Source organism: Sturnus vulgaris, chromosome 4 (genome assembly GCF_052056855.1).
Source record: "Sturnus vulgaris isolate bStuVul1 chromosome 4, bStuVul1.hap1, whole genome shotgun sequence".
Lineage (NCBI taxonomy): Eukaryota > Metazoa > Chordata > Aves > Passeriformes > Sturnidae > Sturnus > Sturnus vulgaris.
In genome coordinates this window covers 9,209,849-9,224,891 of record NC_142246.1, presented here as the reverse complement: position 1 = coordinate 9,224,891, position 15,043 = coordinate 9,209,849, and the positions used below count along the sequence as shown (strand labels likewise).

General features: G+C 37.1%; 1 protein-coding gene across 6 annotated transcripts in view; it reads right to left on the bottom strand.

Annotated features, from left to right (window-relative positions):
• The window catches only part of RGS12 (regulator of G protein signaling 12), a 78,177-nt gene that overhangs the window by 23,499 nt on the left and 39,635 nt on the right, over window positions 1-15,043 (bottom strand). For all 6 annotated transcript variants that reach the window (XM_088163064.1, XM_088163066.1, XM_088163065.1 and 3 more), the window contains 6 exons: window positions 10,717-10,886; window positions 7,587-7,679; window positions 6,315-6,458; window positions 2,979-3,158; window positions 1,599-1,752; window positions 262-338 (listed from right to left, as the gene is read on the bottom strand). In XM_088163064.1, the coding sequence (XP_088019190.1) occupies window positions 262-338; window positions 1,599-1,752; window positions 2,979-3,158; window positions 6,315-6,458; window positions 7,587-7,679; window positions 10,717-10,886 (818 nt within the window). The remainder of the gene's footprint in view (window positions 1-261; window positions 339-1,598; window positions 1,753-2,978; window positions 3,159-6,314; window positions 6,459-7,586; window positions 7,680-10,716; window positions 10,887-15,043) is intronic.

The following is a 15,043-nucleotide window of genomic DNA, read 5'->3' as shown; positions in this document are numbered from 1 at the left end:
AAAAGGAAACTTTATTCTGATAGTTCACTGGTGCCTGATGAGAGAAGATGCAAAGCATATCCAAGGACAGAATAAGAAGTAATATATCAATACAACCTCTATTGCATTTCTTACACTCCAAAATTGCCTGATATTACATCTTGTGCTCCAGCTGTATCACTTTAAAACCCTTTCCCAAGCCATTACATCAAACAAGCTACATCACACTACTTAGCAAATCAGTAATTCAGTGTTTTATCTGCTCCCCCAGTGGTTCATTACCAAGTCGAGACTAGCAGTGGATGACATGGAGCCTTGTGATTCCCGTCTGTATGACAATCCATTGGACTGAAAAGAATCTGTTTGTGCAAAGAAACAGCAATCAGTAAAGAGGCTTGTTTTATTATTTATTAGAATACACAAAATCATATCAAATATTAGCCCGTTGGGTCACAATTTTTGCTTTTTTCCTTAAAAGGAAAGAAACCACCAAATCTTCATACTGTGTACAGAAGCATGGAAATCAAAGCAACTTATAGTCAAGTGTTTTTTTGGTTATGTAACCCCTGAGTAAACCCACTTGTTTCTATTAAAAAAAAGAAAAAATAATAATATCTTTTAAAAAAATATATTAATTTAGTTAATTAGATTTACCAAGATTTCAATATTTCATCTTAAAATTTATTCTACCTCTTCAGATATTCTCAAGGGACATAAATATTTTTAAAAGTGCAAGTATGGTGTTAGAGTACTACAATCTAAGTCAATTGCTAGTCACTTTCAGAAGGTTAGGTCTATGATCTCAGCAAATGCCTCTGATGATTTTTCATACATGAATATACTAAGAACATTCCAATTATCCATATGATCAAATGTATCTTGTCTGGGCATTTATCAGAAGCAAAAACGACAGTGTCAAATATGGACCAAATTTGGTGCTTCACTGGAATTTCTTCATTATTTTTAACTCAACAAAATAATTTACTGCAAAACTTTTGTCTCCTCTAGAGGCCACGTACAGGTGCTTTCATAAGGGAACTCTTACTTGAACTCTCAAACACAATTAAGTAACAAAACAGCAGGTTACAAGGGCTTTCACACCTCTGACTCTCCTTTTTTCATTTTAGTCAAGGAAGGTGAAAACAGATGGTGACTGTTCAAGAGTGAACATACCTGTACGTTACTGATAAAAGAAAGAAAAGTAGGATAACACAGATGGAGGAATTTTTAAATAGCTGTAACTATAGCACTATTTACTGTACTGCTCCTGGACTTTTCAGTGAAGATTTGAAATTATCTTTCCATAAAAATAGTAGCTCTCTGCTTGAAAAAGCAATTACCAGCACACAGAAAGCCAGAAAGAATGTGCCAAAAAGTAGAAAAAAAGTCTTCTGGAAGTCAGTAAGAACAAATTTAAATACTGTCATATATTCATCTATTTACTTGTACATCTTCTTCCACAAAACTGCAGCAATATTAGCCACATTTTGACCTTCTGACTTGACAGCTCTTTTCCTCTGTCACTCCCAAGGATGCACTTAGATAGCAACTAATCATGGGGAGATTGGTCACATCTATTGCTGAAACAACCTTTAAACAAAGTGGTGTGTGATACTCACCGTTTGGATAATCACCATTTTCTCTTCTCTTCTGTGATTTTCCCAAACTCTTACTTCTTGACCAAGAGAAGAACGTCCCCCTTTTTTTCTTCTCAGTGTCCTCCTCTCCTGACTCTTCATTTAAAGATCTTCCTGACTTTGACTTACCACTTAGCTATCACCAAAACACAATTAAATCACTGGTTGGATCACAGTTGTGAGTATATTATCTAAAATAAACCTTCCTACACTTCTTCCTAAAACAAGAGTGTGATGGCCAGGTTAGCTGCTTTCTTTACCCCACGCACAAGTCTCTGTGCCAGCATCCCTCTCAGAAGCAATCAAAAAAACCCAAAAAAACCTCACCAGTGGCAACAAAAAGAAATAGAGATGGAAACGTGCTGCTTGGTACAAAACATTAGCTGGAAACAAGCCATCAGAGAGCTCCAGTAAATGAGAAAGAACTGTCCCCAGCTCACCAGTAATGCCTAAGTTAATGTGGAAAGGCCATTTGCTTTGCTTTCAAAACACTGAATTTCACTTGGTATTTTTCCTAGGCTTGAACATGAAGAGCTTTCAAAGACAATGACAAAGTACTGTTTAACATTTACAATTATAATCAAGTATTTATTAGGAGTTGAAGAATACAAATGTCAGGAATGTTTGATATTAAACTAAACTTGCTTTTAACAAGCTAGTATTCTTGTTAGATTATTAGAATATTCCTTAAAACGCTACTTTTTAAATGTTCCTAGTCATAAGGATATATAATGGCAGATGGGGTAATCTGTAGTGATTGACATGAAAAGTGAAAAGTTATAATTTATCCATACAGTTATGTAATGCTATGATGGTATTATCTACAAGAAGGAAAAATAAACCCTAAATAATGTCAAGGGATCAGTCAGTTATACTAGTGGTCTAATTTTTAAACAACTGTACTTATTTAACACAGAATTATCTTAATTTAGTAGGAGTTAAGAAATTAAAAACTACCCTCTGCAAAAATGAGTTAGTTTACGTTAAGCCTTCTCCAAAACTTCTGAAAAAATGTCTCCTGCCAGCAAAGACAAAATTATGACATCTTAATTCCCATAATCAACCAAAATAAGCTTCTGAACTGGTGCATTAACAAAATAACCCTTACTTTTTCTTTGTACACATAAAGTTAAATAATAATGAAGATTTAAAATTATATTCAGAAATTCAATATCTTTAAAACTGATTCAAAGGCAAGGATAAAAAAATAAATATATTCCTGGGTACATAAAAATTTTGCAATTGCATTTGCATCTCTAATCACACATTCAAGTTTTATTTATACAACTAACCTTGATTTTCTAAAGAACTTGAAAAGCATTTAAAAATATGGTTTTGAGATAACAACAATGCAAAGGTCACCTTTTTTGGTGTTGATATGTTGGACTTCTCTGAACTGACGCTGTGTTTAGAAGTGGGGCTGCTGGGAACACGCTGAGGATCAGGAAGAGGCCGTCCTTCCACTTCAGCTAAGATGCATTCTTGGTAAAGAGGGGATTTGAGGAAGCGAGTATAACTATCAAACTTCATCAAGTTAAATATCTGAAATTAAACCACAGTGGATAATGGTTATAGACATTCCAGTAATACATCAAGAAAATGAAGCTACTTTGCAACAGGAAACCCCCACAAAATTTAGGACATCAGGCTATAAACAGCATAGGTATGCCTTTGTTTAGACCTGGCTAAATCCACTGCACCCATTTTAAAGTGGAACATAATTTGATCTATTCCCTTATTACAGGTTCAGAAAAAAAAGTTATGATTTCTGCAAAGTGCAAGCTGGATGCTCTAGAGTCTTGACAACACCATTCTCTTTTACTGTGTTGATGCCATTCTGTGTGGAGCATGTAGCAAGCTGGACATTTAAAACATTTTAAAGGTTATTACACCAGCACCGTATGTGACAGAATTAAGTTATACAAAGGTGTTTTAAGGCTGTGAACAAGAAAAGTTTATGTTCTAAAACACAAATATGATATAATCACAATATGCAATAATAATACACAATGATACAAGATACACCAAGTTAATTGCTGATGTGAGGAGAAGCTGAAAGTCCTTTACAGCATATATAATGCTCACAGAATCATAGAATCATTTAGGCTGGAAAACACCTCTAAGATCATCATGTCCAGCCATTAAACCAGAACTGAGAAGTGTTAACAGTAAACCACAGTTATGTGCCCAACTATAAAGAAAAAAACCCATCAGTATCTCTGGACAATTCAATGATCAAGGTGCTGTAGATCTTGAAAGAGAACAGTTTACATTAAATGACCAACATTTATCTTTAACCATAGAGAGAGAAAGCAGCTCTATACCAGGCCTGGAGCAAATATCTGAGGCTGATTTAAACAAAGCTAAGTTTATGAAAGTGCAAAAGAGCTTTTTCTTAAATGCTAAATAATGGTTACATTTTTTGTTCCATTTTTGCAAGCCTGCTGTTTTAAGTGAATCCATGTTTTTAGCTCTGTATCTTCTCCCATGATTCAGCTGATCTGAAAAAGCAGTATGAATGGCTACTTCTTTGGACATGACAAATTCCCCACAGGCAAAGGAAGGTATGCACCACCCAGCAGGTTATGGCATTCCCAAGAGCAGAGAGAACTTGATCCTGCAGAGTCACAGAACCCTAACTCAAACTGAATGCCAACCTCCATGGTTTTGACTTTTCCCTCTGTATATTCCCATTCCAGCTTAGGTGCTGCCTGTCATCTTTGTTGGGCCTTTTAATGTACTCTTTTCCACATGGTAAGCTATGGAAAAATACTTCTGTACATGCTAGCTTTGACAGTCTGCAAATTAAACATACTTAATACAGCGAAAAAATTACAACCTTTTAACTTTGCTGGACAGTGTCATAAGAGTGGAACTAATTTCCCTTGAGCTGATTATCATCTGCCCTATGTTTCTAGCCCACACTACATCCATGATTTCCTGTATTTAGCATTATTATCCTATTTACATAGCTTAATGATTTCTGCATATTTGGAAAAGCTAGCAGATGCTAGTTCTTGTTCTTAAAAATGAGAAACATAAATTTTAAAAGCATAATTTCAAATTTTCAGATAAACAAGAGTAGAAAAATGTATATCCATTATCAACTCTACATGAAGTAAATGCTATGTTATTCTTATTCTTATTTTAGTATGTTTAGTATGTTCAAGTGACCAACACTGCCCTCCATCCAGAAACACTGAAAATTCTTGTTCTTACTCAATTTACAAAAAGGAACAACATCCTATCTACGTACTTTGGCTGCATCCACACTGCCATTACAACTTCTAACAACAAGATCATGGAAAAATTTGTCAGGACACGGACAGAAAGCAACTTCCCTGTTGGGTATTCCCAACAGGCAGAGAGAATGGCCTAAAAGTGTTTCCAAGGCACTTTCTCACACACTTCTGCAACTCCTCTGCAGCCTTACAGCAAAACTCCCTATTCCCCAGCATCACACTCATCCAACAACCACCACAGCACCTTGCTCTGTGGTCAGTGCTCAAATCTAAACAATCTTGTGAATGCAGAGCTTTCACTTTATTAAGGCTGTGTCACCACCATGAGCTGAACTTTGAGAGTCCGTGGGTGTGTTGCAGTAACTACACAACCCACAGCTGTGTGTTCTCAAGGTGGGGCCATCCACCAAGACCACAAACTGACCTGCAGAACCACTCACTGAAAACAAGAAATTAAGGGCCATCAAGCAGCTGGTACCCTGAGCCCTCCAACTAAGGATACAGCGTTTTCAAAGGGACAAAACCTGCATCAGCCCTGTCACCTGACTCATCAGGACACCTTGTTACTCCACCAAACAAATGGGAGAGCATAAGGAGGGATTCAGGCATAGTCTCCACAGCACCAGGATGACAAATGCACAGAAAAATGTCTGGGAAGGTGGTGATGGGTAATTCCCACGGAAGGCTCAGGCTTGGGAGGTGCATAAGGAGGAGCTATAAAGCTGGAAGCTCCCAGACCAGCAGTCAGACCAAGCTTTCTATCTCCACTTTGCAGGAAGATGACACTAAAACCAGCTGCTCAGACTGCCCACGTGGTCTGAGATTGTGTCCTATGATTGTCACCTGGATCATTAAAGCTGTGGCCTTGATTTCAAAATGATGATATCAAAATTACTTCTACTAATAAACTGGGAGAGTAGAAGAGTTACCAAAGAGATGACTTAGGAAAAAACACTGGAAACTTAAATTCTACAGGGAGTGTGAAGTGTATCCTGTTGTTGCATAACTGTTTTGATTATCAATAATTATTTAAAATATATCCACTTCAGAGGTCTTCAGACTCCAACAGTTTTAAAAGCTCTTTGCCTGACAGTAATATTAAAGCAGAAGAGAAGAACTCCTTTAATACAATTTACATTAAAAAAACCAAAATTAGACACTATTTGTGTACTCAACTCTCCAATAAAGAAGAGAAAAGCAGCAAACACTATGCAAATGGTGCTGCAACACATGGAATTATTTACTTGCACTAAAACCTTGTTTCAGTAATAGTACTTTTCAGATTATTTTTTCGTGAAATGACAATTTTCTCTACACATAACAGAAAAACAGTCAAGCAGCCTTTTTTCTGTTCTTCTAATAAAGTCTAAAATATACAGCATCTAAAACGATTTTCATAGGTTATAAAGGAAAAGATAACAGACAAACATAGAGCATTCATGGTTACTATGGTTACCTGAAGTTGCTGTTCCTTGAACATATCTGGATGGGGAGAATTGAGAATATCATCTGCCAGCTGTGCCTGGCTGTCAATATTAACTGGGGTTGTAGCTTTGCTACATAAGAACTTACTGAAGATCTCCCGAGCCCTGTAAGAAAGCTACAGAAAAAAAAATGCTAAATGTATGTTGGTTTTAAAACCTTATTTTTAGCTAGGCATTTCTTACACTGATATATTCCACCCAAAAATAGATAGCCACTCCTGAATTTTATATATATGTATTTTTCATATATCAGCTTTTGCCAGGTTTAGGCACATAAAATAGGTTTTTCTTCTAAGATTACAAATATTCATTAAATATTTCTTAAACAGTAAAAGTTGTTCTCCAAATAAAGATTAAAATAATCAAACAATGAAGCACAGCAAGTATTTTTTAAAAAGGAGAGTAGATTTTTTAAATTATTTCAGACCTTTTACATAACAGTTACTATTTAAATACATCCTCTAAGATTCAATTCCTAGAAGTGAGAAAAAAGTAAGTATATATATGAATATTTACAGTCAAACCCACTCATTTTTAACTTATTTACTTTGAAACACCCACATCACAAAAATAATGAAAAACCCACCAAGTGGAGCCCACAGCCCTTAAGGGTGGTGTTCAGAAAATACATTGTTTGAAGACAGAAGAAAGTAGGAGAAAGAAAACCTCATCAGCAGACAAAAGAGCTGAGAGAGACTTGGAAGATTAAACCGTTTCCAACACATAAATCTCATTAGATTTGGCTGTGGTGTAGACAGAAGTGCTGCCAACCTGTGCAAAGTTCAAAATTCACCCAAAGTGCCTGATCAATGCAGGATTCCCTCAAAAGGACGAGACTGAGATTCTCATAATTTGTGAACAAACATGGGAGCCCTGTCCTTTGAGCAGCAGATAATCCAAAGTTATTTAGAAGCACAGTCTTGGCTGCTGGAGGCATTCGAGCTACAAGAGTGTAGGAGCCTCTCCTTGGCACGTTCAATTAACTTGCTCTGCACTTCCATGAACTGGGCTACCACTGCTGACCATATCCAACACCAGGATACCTTAGCTCATTCTTACAGAGCTACCTCTGCACTTTGCTGCAGTTTAAACATATCCAACATTTTAAATTTAGACCATCACACCCTATTTTAGTGATGTCACAGTACACAGATGAAGCACAGCTACATTAATTTCAATAATCTTGAAGGAGTAATAATTTTTGACGAAGCAACACAAGGTACTGAAATACAACATTGACTTACCTCTTTTTTATCATGTGCAGGTACATGGTTAAAATATTCACAGGCCTGCCAAAATAAAATATTTTCTTCGCTAAATTCTTTCCGTAGAAATTCCTGGGGGAAAAAAATAAGCACATAAATAAATATCTCAAAGAAAAGTTACTTGCCAGTTTAAACAACATATTTATAATGCTTTCAAAGTTTGCATAAAGGTAAGTTTTCAGTCTCACAATCCAGTTTTCTTCCAAAGTAAAAAATCAATGTATGTCCAATACATACCTGGTGCTTCCCCTCTTTCTCGTGTCTTTTTAAATGTATATAACTGAGAAGAATACATCAAGTTACAATCAAATCATTTGCAAGTACAAAGTTTGAAATGTCATGCTAAGCAGTACATAAACTGGTGAATAAACTTTTAATAAAAATTTAAATAGTTTATAAACTAGATTTCAAAGTGACACTGTAAACTGTCTTTAATTGCAGTTCTACTGATATAACAGAGTAGATGTTTATCAAGAAGTGCCATAATCAATTCTGGATTCATTACAGGGTCTTTTTGTATCACATGGCAACTATAAAAGAAAGATATTTTATCACTTTTCACAGCGTTTGATGTGGTTACATGGTTTCTCTTTGGAAAATACTCACTGAGAGGAAAAAAAGTAGCTCCCAGTACAACATACAATAATCAGGACATTTATATTACAGCACCCTAAAGTCCAAATGAACACTGGCACTCATTCAGTTGGAAAATTCTACAAGAACAAACTGTCCCATACTCAAATATGTATATAATTCAATATTCTCTCAGCATCTTAAAAGCATTTTAACCATCAGAGGAAAAATAAAGATATTAAAAAAAAAAAACTTGATCCACCACAACCTTCACTCAATCATCACATGGGTCCCAGTGAAGCTTCCTTATCTTACAAAGCAGCCTCAGAAAGCTGTTTAAGAAGAATCTGCACAGAAATAAACTCAAGTGTATTTGTGCTTTTCAGATTTACATAGAGTTTAGGGAGTCCAGCTGTAAGAAACCAATTGAGATAAACTACAATACAGGGAATCTAAATGCCCAAGCAAGCTCTGGATTTAAAGTTCTTCAGATACATAAGAGACACCAAACACATAAAAGACAATCCAGAGAGCAGTCAGGGGAATATTTTGCCACTTTACATGTAATTACATATTAAAAGAATCAAATTAGTGAGCAAGAACTGGAACACAACTGCCTACTTTCCCCTTGGCAAATTCCCTGTGCACTCAGAGTCCATCTCCCACTTGCTTCCTTGTGGCCACAGGATTTGGGCACAGCTGGCTGTCACCAGGAGGGCCGAGTGGTGCCCCAGCTGGAGCACCAGGCACTTGTCAGCCATGGCTGGGAAGCTGCAGAGGCTGGTCTGAACCCCTGGAGAGGGGAACCTGCAAACAGCTCTCACCTCCTGCCTCACTGCTCTAAGCAGCAGCTATTATGCAAAGTGTGAGTATTTGCAAAACATGCAAAACCTCTCCTTCTTAAGAGAGTAATTCCTGCTCTGTGACAAAGCTGTCCTCAGGAAAAGGCAGATGCTGGATTCCAAATGCACCAAGACACTCGCTATGGAACCAAGAATTAAATGCTGGTGCCTCGATGTTCCTGGATACTGGCAGCAATTTGGAACTGCACAGTGTTATGGCAACAAGGTTAATAAATCTAAGCAATGGCTCTGGACATCTCCTGGATCTCAAGAAAATAGTGGTGCACACAACAAACTTTAACATTCCCTAATGGGTTTTTTAAGTGAGTATTTCTTTAAGATATGCACTTTTACAGAGTTTAAAAAAGTAGTTCTAATTAGAGTAAAATGGAGGGGAAAAGTAAAACTTCCAGAATGGCTTTTGCTGGAATGAAGTGTACTTTTAACCTTTTAATCTGAAAATTAATTAAAATTATATGAGCTATTTTTTATGTTTATAATATAAGTTTTGAAGCATCATAGCAGCTCAAAATTTAATGCCGAAGTTTCCTAAGTGTACACAAGTATACTGCAGGTTTACAAGTAATTAGAACTAAGTCAACTGAACTTTCAGTTGCAGCCCCATGAACTAAATCATTTTTCAGATGGATTCTAACATCAGATCAGAATTGTAATTTTTCTTCCAGCCTGACAAGAAGTCTCAGTATGAAAGTGGAAATGCTGTTAACTCTCAGACTACTGTGCTAAAACAAGGATCATAATATCCAGGATTTATCATTTTTCTTTCCTCTCTGTTTCCACAAACAGACGTTCCCTGTTAATGAGGGTTTTGGGTCCCCCCACCAGTTAACATGCAAGTCTGTTTATTAACCATTGTGATCTCTTAATACTTTTGTAACAAGCAAAAGAGTCTGAGTTACTGCAGATTCCAATAATCTACCTCTCCTATACCACAAATTTCCTTATATTCTCATTGTGAAAATTACTTGGGCAGCACAAACTGTCCCTGTGTACACATTCAGAATCAGCAACACACTCTCAGTGCAATAAAGAAAAAGTATATACCTTCAGTTTCCTTGCATGCAAAGTAGAGATGATGCTATTTACAACTTCATAAATGTGCTGTGCAGAACAGTATTTCTGTATTGCAAAGTATTTATGCATTGCAAATACTCAGCATTACTCCTTCAAGTTGCAGTTTTAATCAGTGCTCTTATCTACCACAACTACTTCCAAAAAGCATTTCTAAAAACCTTTTGCAGGAAAATAAGCCACTCTATCTTTGAAAAAATCTTATATGTGGCTTCCAACCCAACATTTCAGGACACAGATGTGAATAGCAACCCATTCTTAGGAAGTTACCAAAAGTACTTACTTCTTCTTGTACAAAGGCTACAGATGAAAAAAAAAAAAGCATTTTACAAAATGGAGAAGCATTCTAGAAGCTCCCAGACAAAGCCAAATATAGCCTCCATTTTCACCTGAAACTTCTGCTATGCAGAACTGCATGGCAATCTGAATATTACCCTGAACTCTTGAACTCAACTGTGAACCTGTGCAAACTCAGAAAGATGCTCAGATAACAACAGAGCACGAATGAACTCCCATCTCTTGTCCTGCACAAGAAAAAAAAATTACAGGAAAGTTACTGCAGCAGTATCAGGTATATTGGAAATTTGTCCCTCAAAACTCACCGAAAAATATTTAACACCAACAGAATCCTGAAGAAGACGCTCAAAGGAAACAGCCCAGCTGGCAACTCTCCTCTCTCGCAGGCGCCGGCAGCTCTGCACGCTGGGGAGGCTGGCATTGCTGCTGAGGCTGTTTTCACTGATGCAGTCCTTCAATTCAGTGCTATTCAGCTCTGGTAATAAAGGAAATTACATCTGTCAATAAAGTGCTACTCACTTTTCTCTTTAGTATTGTTTATTTATCATACCTCCTGCTCGAGCTCACAGTGGAACAGACTTCTAAATATCCCTCTCCATTTTTATTAAGAGCACCTGCATAGAAAAAAAACACCCCAAACACCTCTCAAGTTTCTTGTGTTCCACTGTAAAGAAAATTAAATGAGTGTCTTAACAGCAGTCCCCTGACAGAAGCCAAAGGGGCAGGCCGAAAACAAGATCTTTTTTCTTGTTGCACAAAATAAAATACATTTTCTCTTTACATTTCTCATGCTATGGACTGCACTCCTTCATAAGTTTATCCAAGGAAAGTTGACCTTCAAGAACCCAGAACCACCAGAATGTGGGCAAAAACCTATTAGGTGATAGCAAACAACAAAATTTCATATACACTTCAATTGGTAGACAGGCAATCTGTGAAATTTTACATGGAAATACAAGATTCCCATTCATACTGAAAATTTAGGAGAGGAGTCAATTGTGGAAAAGAACATTGGGAACATCAGCTAGTAAGGGATGCCTTCCACATCCACAGGAAGTAAGAGACATCAAACCATAGATGATAAGTTTATTACAGTTTCTGATAAAAATAGAATCCCTTGCAGACTCCAGCCAACATGCTGGAATAATCTAGAGACCACGATATGAGAAATTACCAGATTCTTTAGTTCTTGAAAAAACAGAAGTGATTTTTTTGTTCTGAGAAACAAATTAACAGGAACCCATGGAGAATTCAGGCAAACACAAAAAAATCCCTTGTGTAGCAGCCTAACAATTTCAAGCATTAATCCCAGGTCATCTTTGTCATTTCAGTAAACAAAATAGGCACATCAAAAATGTCAAAGTGACCATTTGTTGACAGAAGTAGAAAGAGGAAAGAAATGGCTGCTCTAAGCAAGAGAGGGAACTGTTTATAACAGGGCTCTATTCACAGATTTGTCATTTACTCCTTGCACACCCTTTTACAGGATGATCCCTCCGCCTCCTGGTGTACACAAACATAAAACTTGTAATGCTGAACTCACAGCTGCACACTTCACAGAGGGGATGTAAGGTTTCATTCATTGTGGAGACACAACTAAAGCCTGAGCTGGTCTGATGTCCCTGCTTTGAGCAGGACAGGGTGCACATAAAGAGATGCCAAACTGAATGAGAAACTTCGATGAAGGCATGAAAAAACCACAGACATTCAATTATTTGAAAAATTTGCAGTAACAGATGTGAGAATACCCCCAAATTAAATAGATGGTATATTCAGCAATTTTATGCCAAATGGAAAAGCAAGTATGCAGCTCACTAGAGATGGAATTTGTCTGAGAAAACTGAATTCACAACCAGTCAGAAATGGACTGTGCTTCACAGGGACATTTTTATGATTTTCCTCAGTTAATCACTTAGACTAACTACAGCAATGAGTAATTTCACCAAAAAGACCCTACTTTATACAATCTCCCAAGGTCTCCTTTCATGTTAGAAGTATTTGAAAGAACTTTTCCATTTCCAAACTTCATGTTACAAAACATTACTGTTCCTCCCTGGAAGTAAGAGCTTTGAAAAATGCACCACTCAAAAACAGTTACAAGCATTGGAAAAAGTTAAAAGATAGTTGTGAAGATAAAAAAAAAATTGAGAGTTCTAAAACTTCATTTTTAAACATGTTCTTAGCTCAGAAATATTCACTAAGATGTAACAGTTAGCTACTCTGAGTTTCTGTAAGCAAAGATTTTTTTTAAGACAAAAATAAAACAAGTAAGACAAAGATACAGAATTAGACAAGGGAAGACTAAAATATAACTTTGTATTTTCAACAATGATCATATTTAAAGACACTAGTAACAAATCAGGCATATAAATTTTCTTCACCTAATCACCATATTAATCAAAGCTAATTACAAACAGCAAATAATGCTAAATTTTCTTATACAAATATTTATTCACTTAACCAAGTCAACTGTTAACTTCATTAGAGAAGACCTGTCACCACCGTGAAACTATTGTGAAAGAAGTTAATGTGAATTTGAAGAGAATGGTATCTATATTTATTATAGGAAATATTTTGCTTTTACTCTGCAGGTGGATATGTTCTATTTTCCAGTCCAGGATATAAATAGACACCCACTTCTTGATAGATCTGGAACAGTTTCAGATACTTTCTCACTCCTGGAGGGCTCAATCCCCAGTGCTCTTCAGTGATGAATGATGAAAATTTCCTTGTTGCTTTCAGGCAAAGTCAGAAAGGCAAACTCATCCCACATACCAAACCCCTGAAACTTACTTGGCTGGCAGAGAGAAATTAGGGAGCAGCCACACCAAGTGCTCAGCTCTGGATCCTGGAGTGACAGTGCCTTAGGACTCAGAAGGGATGGGGAAGTGGCAGGCACAGCAATCAGCATCAGCATCACCTCCCTCCCAGCGGCAGGCGTTCAATTTCCCCATGGCAGCAGGGAAACCGAACTGCAATTACAGCCTCCAGTGTTTACACCAGTGGGTAACTGCTAACTACCTTTAATTGCCAGCAGCTGCCTGCTCTCTCCAGCTCCTCAGAGTTACACTCCTCTAAACTGCACTGGGTTCTCCCTCCCGACTCTGGAGATCCCAGGAAAACAAATGAACCAAAATAAGACTCTATTTCCAACAGCCAAAGAGCTACTGGCACAGGTCCTCCAATGTGTTAACACAGCATTAAGGGATTACTCATTCCCAGTAAACTGTCTCTGTTCTGGTAGATTAAATTTAGGTAATCCAGACTTTTTTTTTCAAAAAGAACTTTAATTTATACTTAACCCTGGCACAGCTTTGGTTTCCCTTAATGAAGAAGGGCAGTTGGTTTGCTTTTAAAATCTGGAGAGCTTTCTGCTGTGGTACCTGTCAAACTGAAAACAATACAGAAAAGGTTGTTTGCCAGAAAAGGCTTGGTTATTCTAGTTCCTTTTGTCACCCAGATCATCAGTTGCAATTAAAACAGTTATAGCCTAGTGCAGGTATACCATTTAGAACTGGAGAAAAAGGAAGTCAGATGGAAGGAAAAACAGCTCCCCGACTCTAACATTAGTACCCAATTTATCCAAATCACACTTAAATAAGACTGTATAAGGCATAACTCCCGCTCCTCTCCCTTCTGCAGAGGAATGTTTCCAATGTAAGACTCCAGCATCAGGTTTCCTGACTCTCCCAGCTCAGGCATTCCTAGGTACACGCAGCCCACCTTGGAAAGCAGGAATGGAGAAACTTTCCAACCTGGTCACACATTTCATCTAAGGAGCCCTCTGTGATGATCAGCAGATGAAACACAGAGCCCTGACTCCCACCCTCAAATGTTCTCACCACAGGGCTGTTTGTGCAAAGTGGACTCCTCCTCCTTGTAGAGTATTTTAAAATAGAAAAGGAGCAATTGGGAATCTCAGGATGCCAGAGGAGTTTAATATGAAAAATCCCAGCTCTGCATGGACTACAGCAGGGCTGGGAAGTTTCCAAATGCCTGCCTTCCTTTGTCATCACTGGTGGAAGCACCGGCTTATCTTGTATTACCTGTAAAAGGAGGCTCCTTGATCAAACATTTCAAATCCCAGGGACCTAACTTTATTTTTGTTCTGCTTGATAGCAACCATACCTACTGAGGAAAACCTACTTTGAGTGCAAACTCATTCAGTTTCATTTATTATCTTTTGGAAACATAGAACTGACAAAGAATACTATCTAAAAAATCCTCAAAACCCAATTTTTGCACTTTTTGTGTTTACACATTTTATGGAGGGTCTTGGTTTTATCTATTTTACAAAAACAACATTATGTAAGAAAATATAGGCATTTAATCAACTAAGTCTTGAAAGTATTCAGGATACGATGGCTTCAGAAGTTTGGTTTAGATAGTAAAAAGCCATTAAGCCTGAATACAATAAATGAAGGCTATTTTGTATGCATTTGTATGTATTATGTATACATTTTTCAGCCTACAAATACTTTTTACTGTTGTGAGAAGCTAAGCACATTCCTCGTAATCACAGGAACGCATACAAATCATACAATTAAGATATTCTAGTTAATCACTAAATACATTACCTGGATAAAGCTGGTAAGAACCACTGTGGTGCCACTTAATCAAATACTTCAAGCC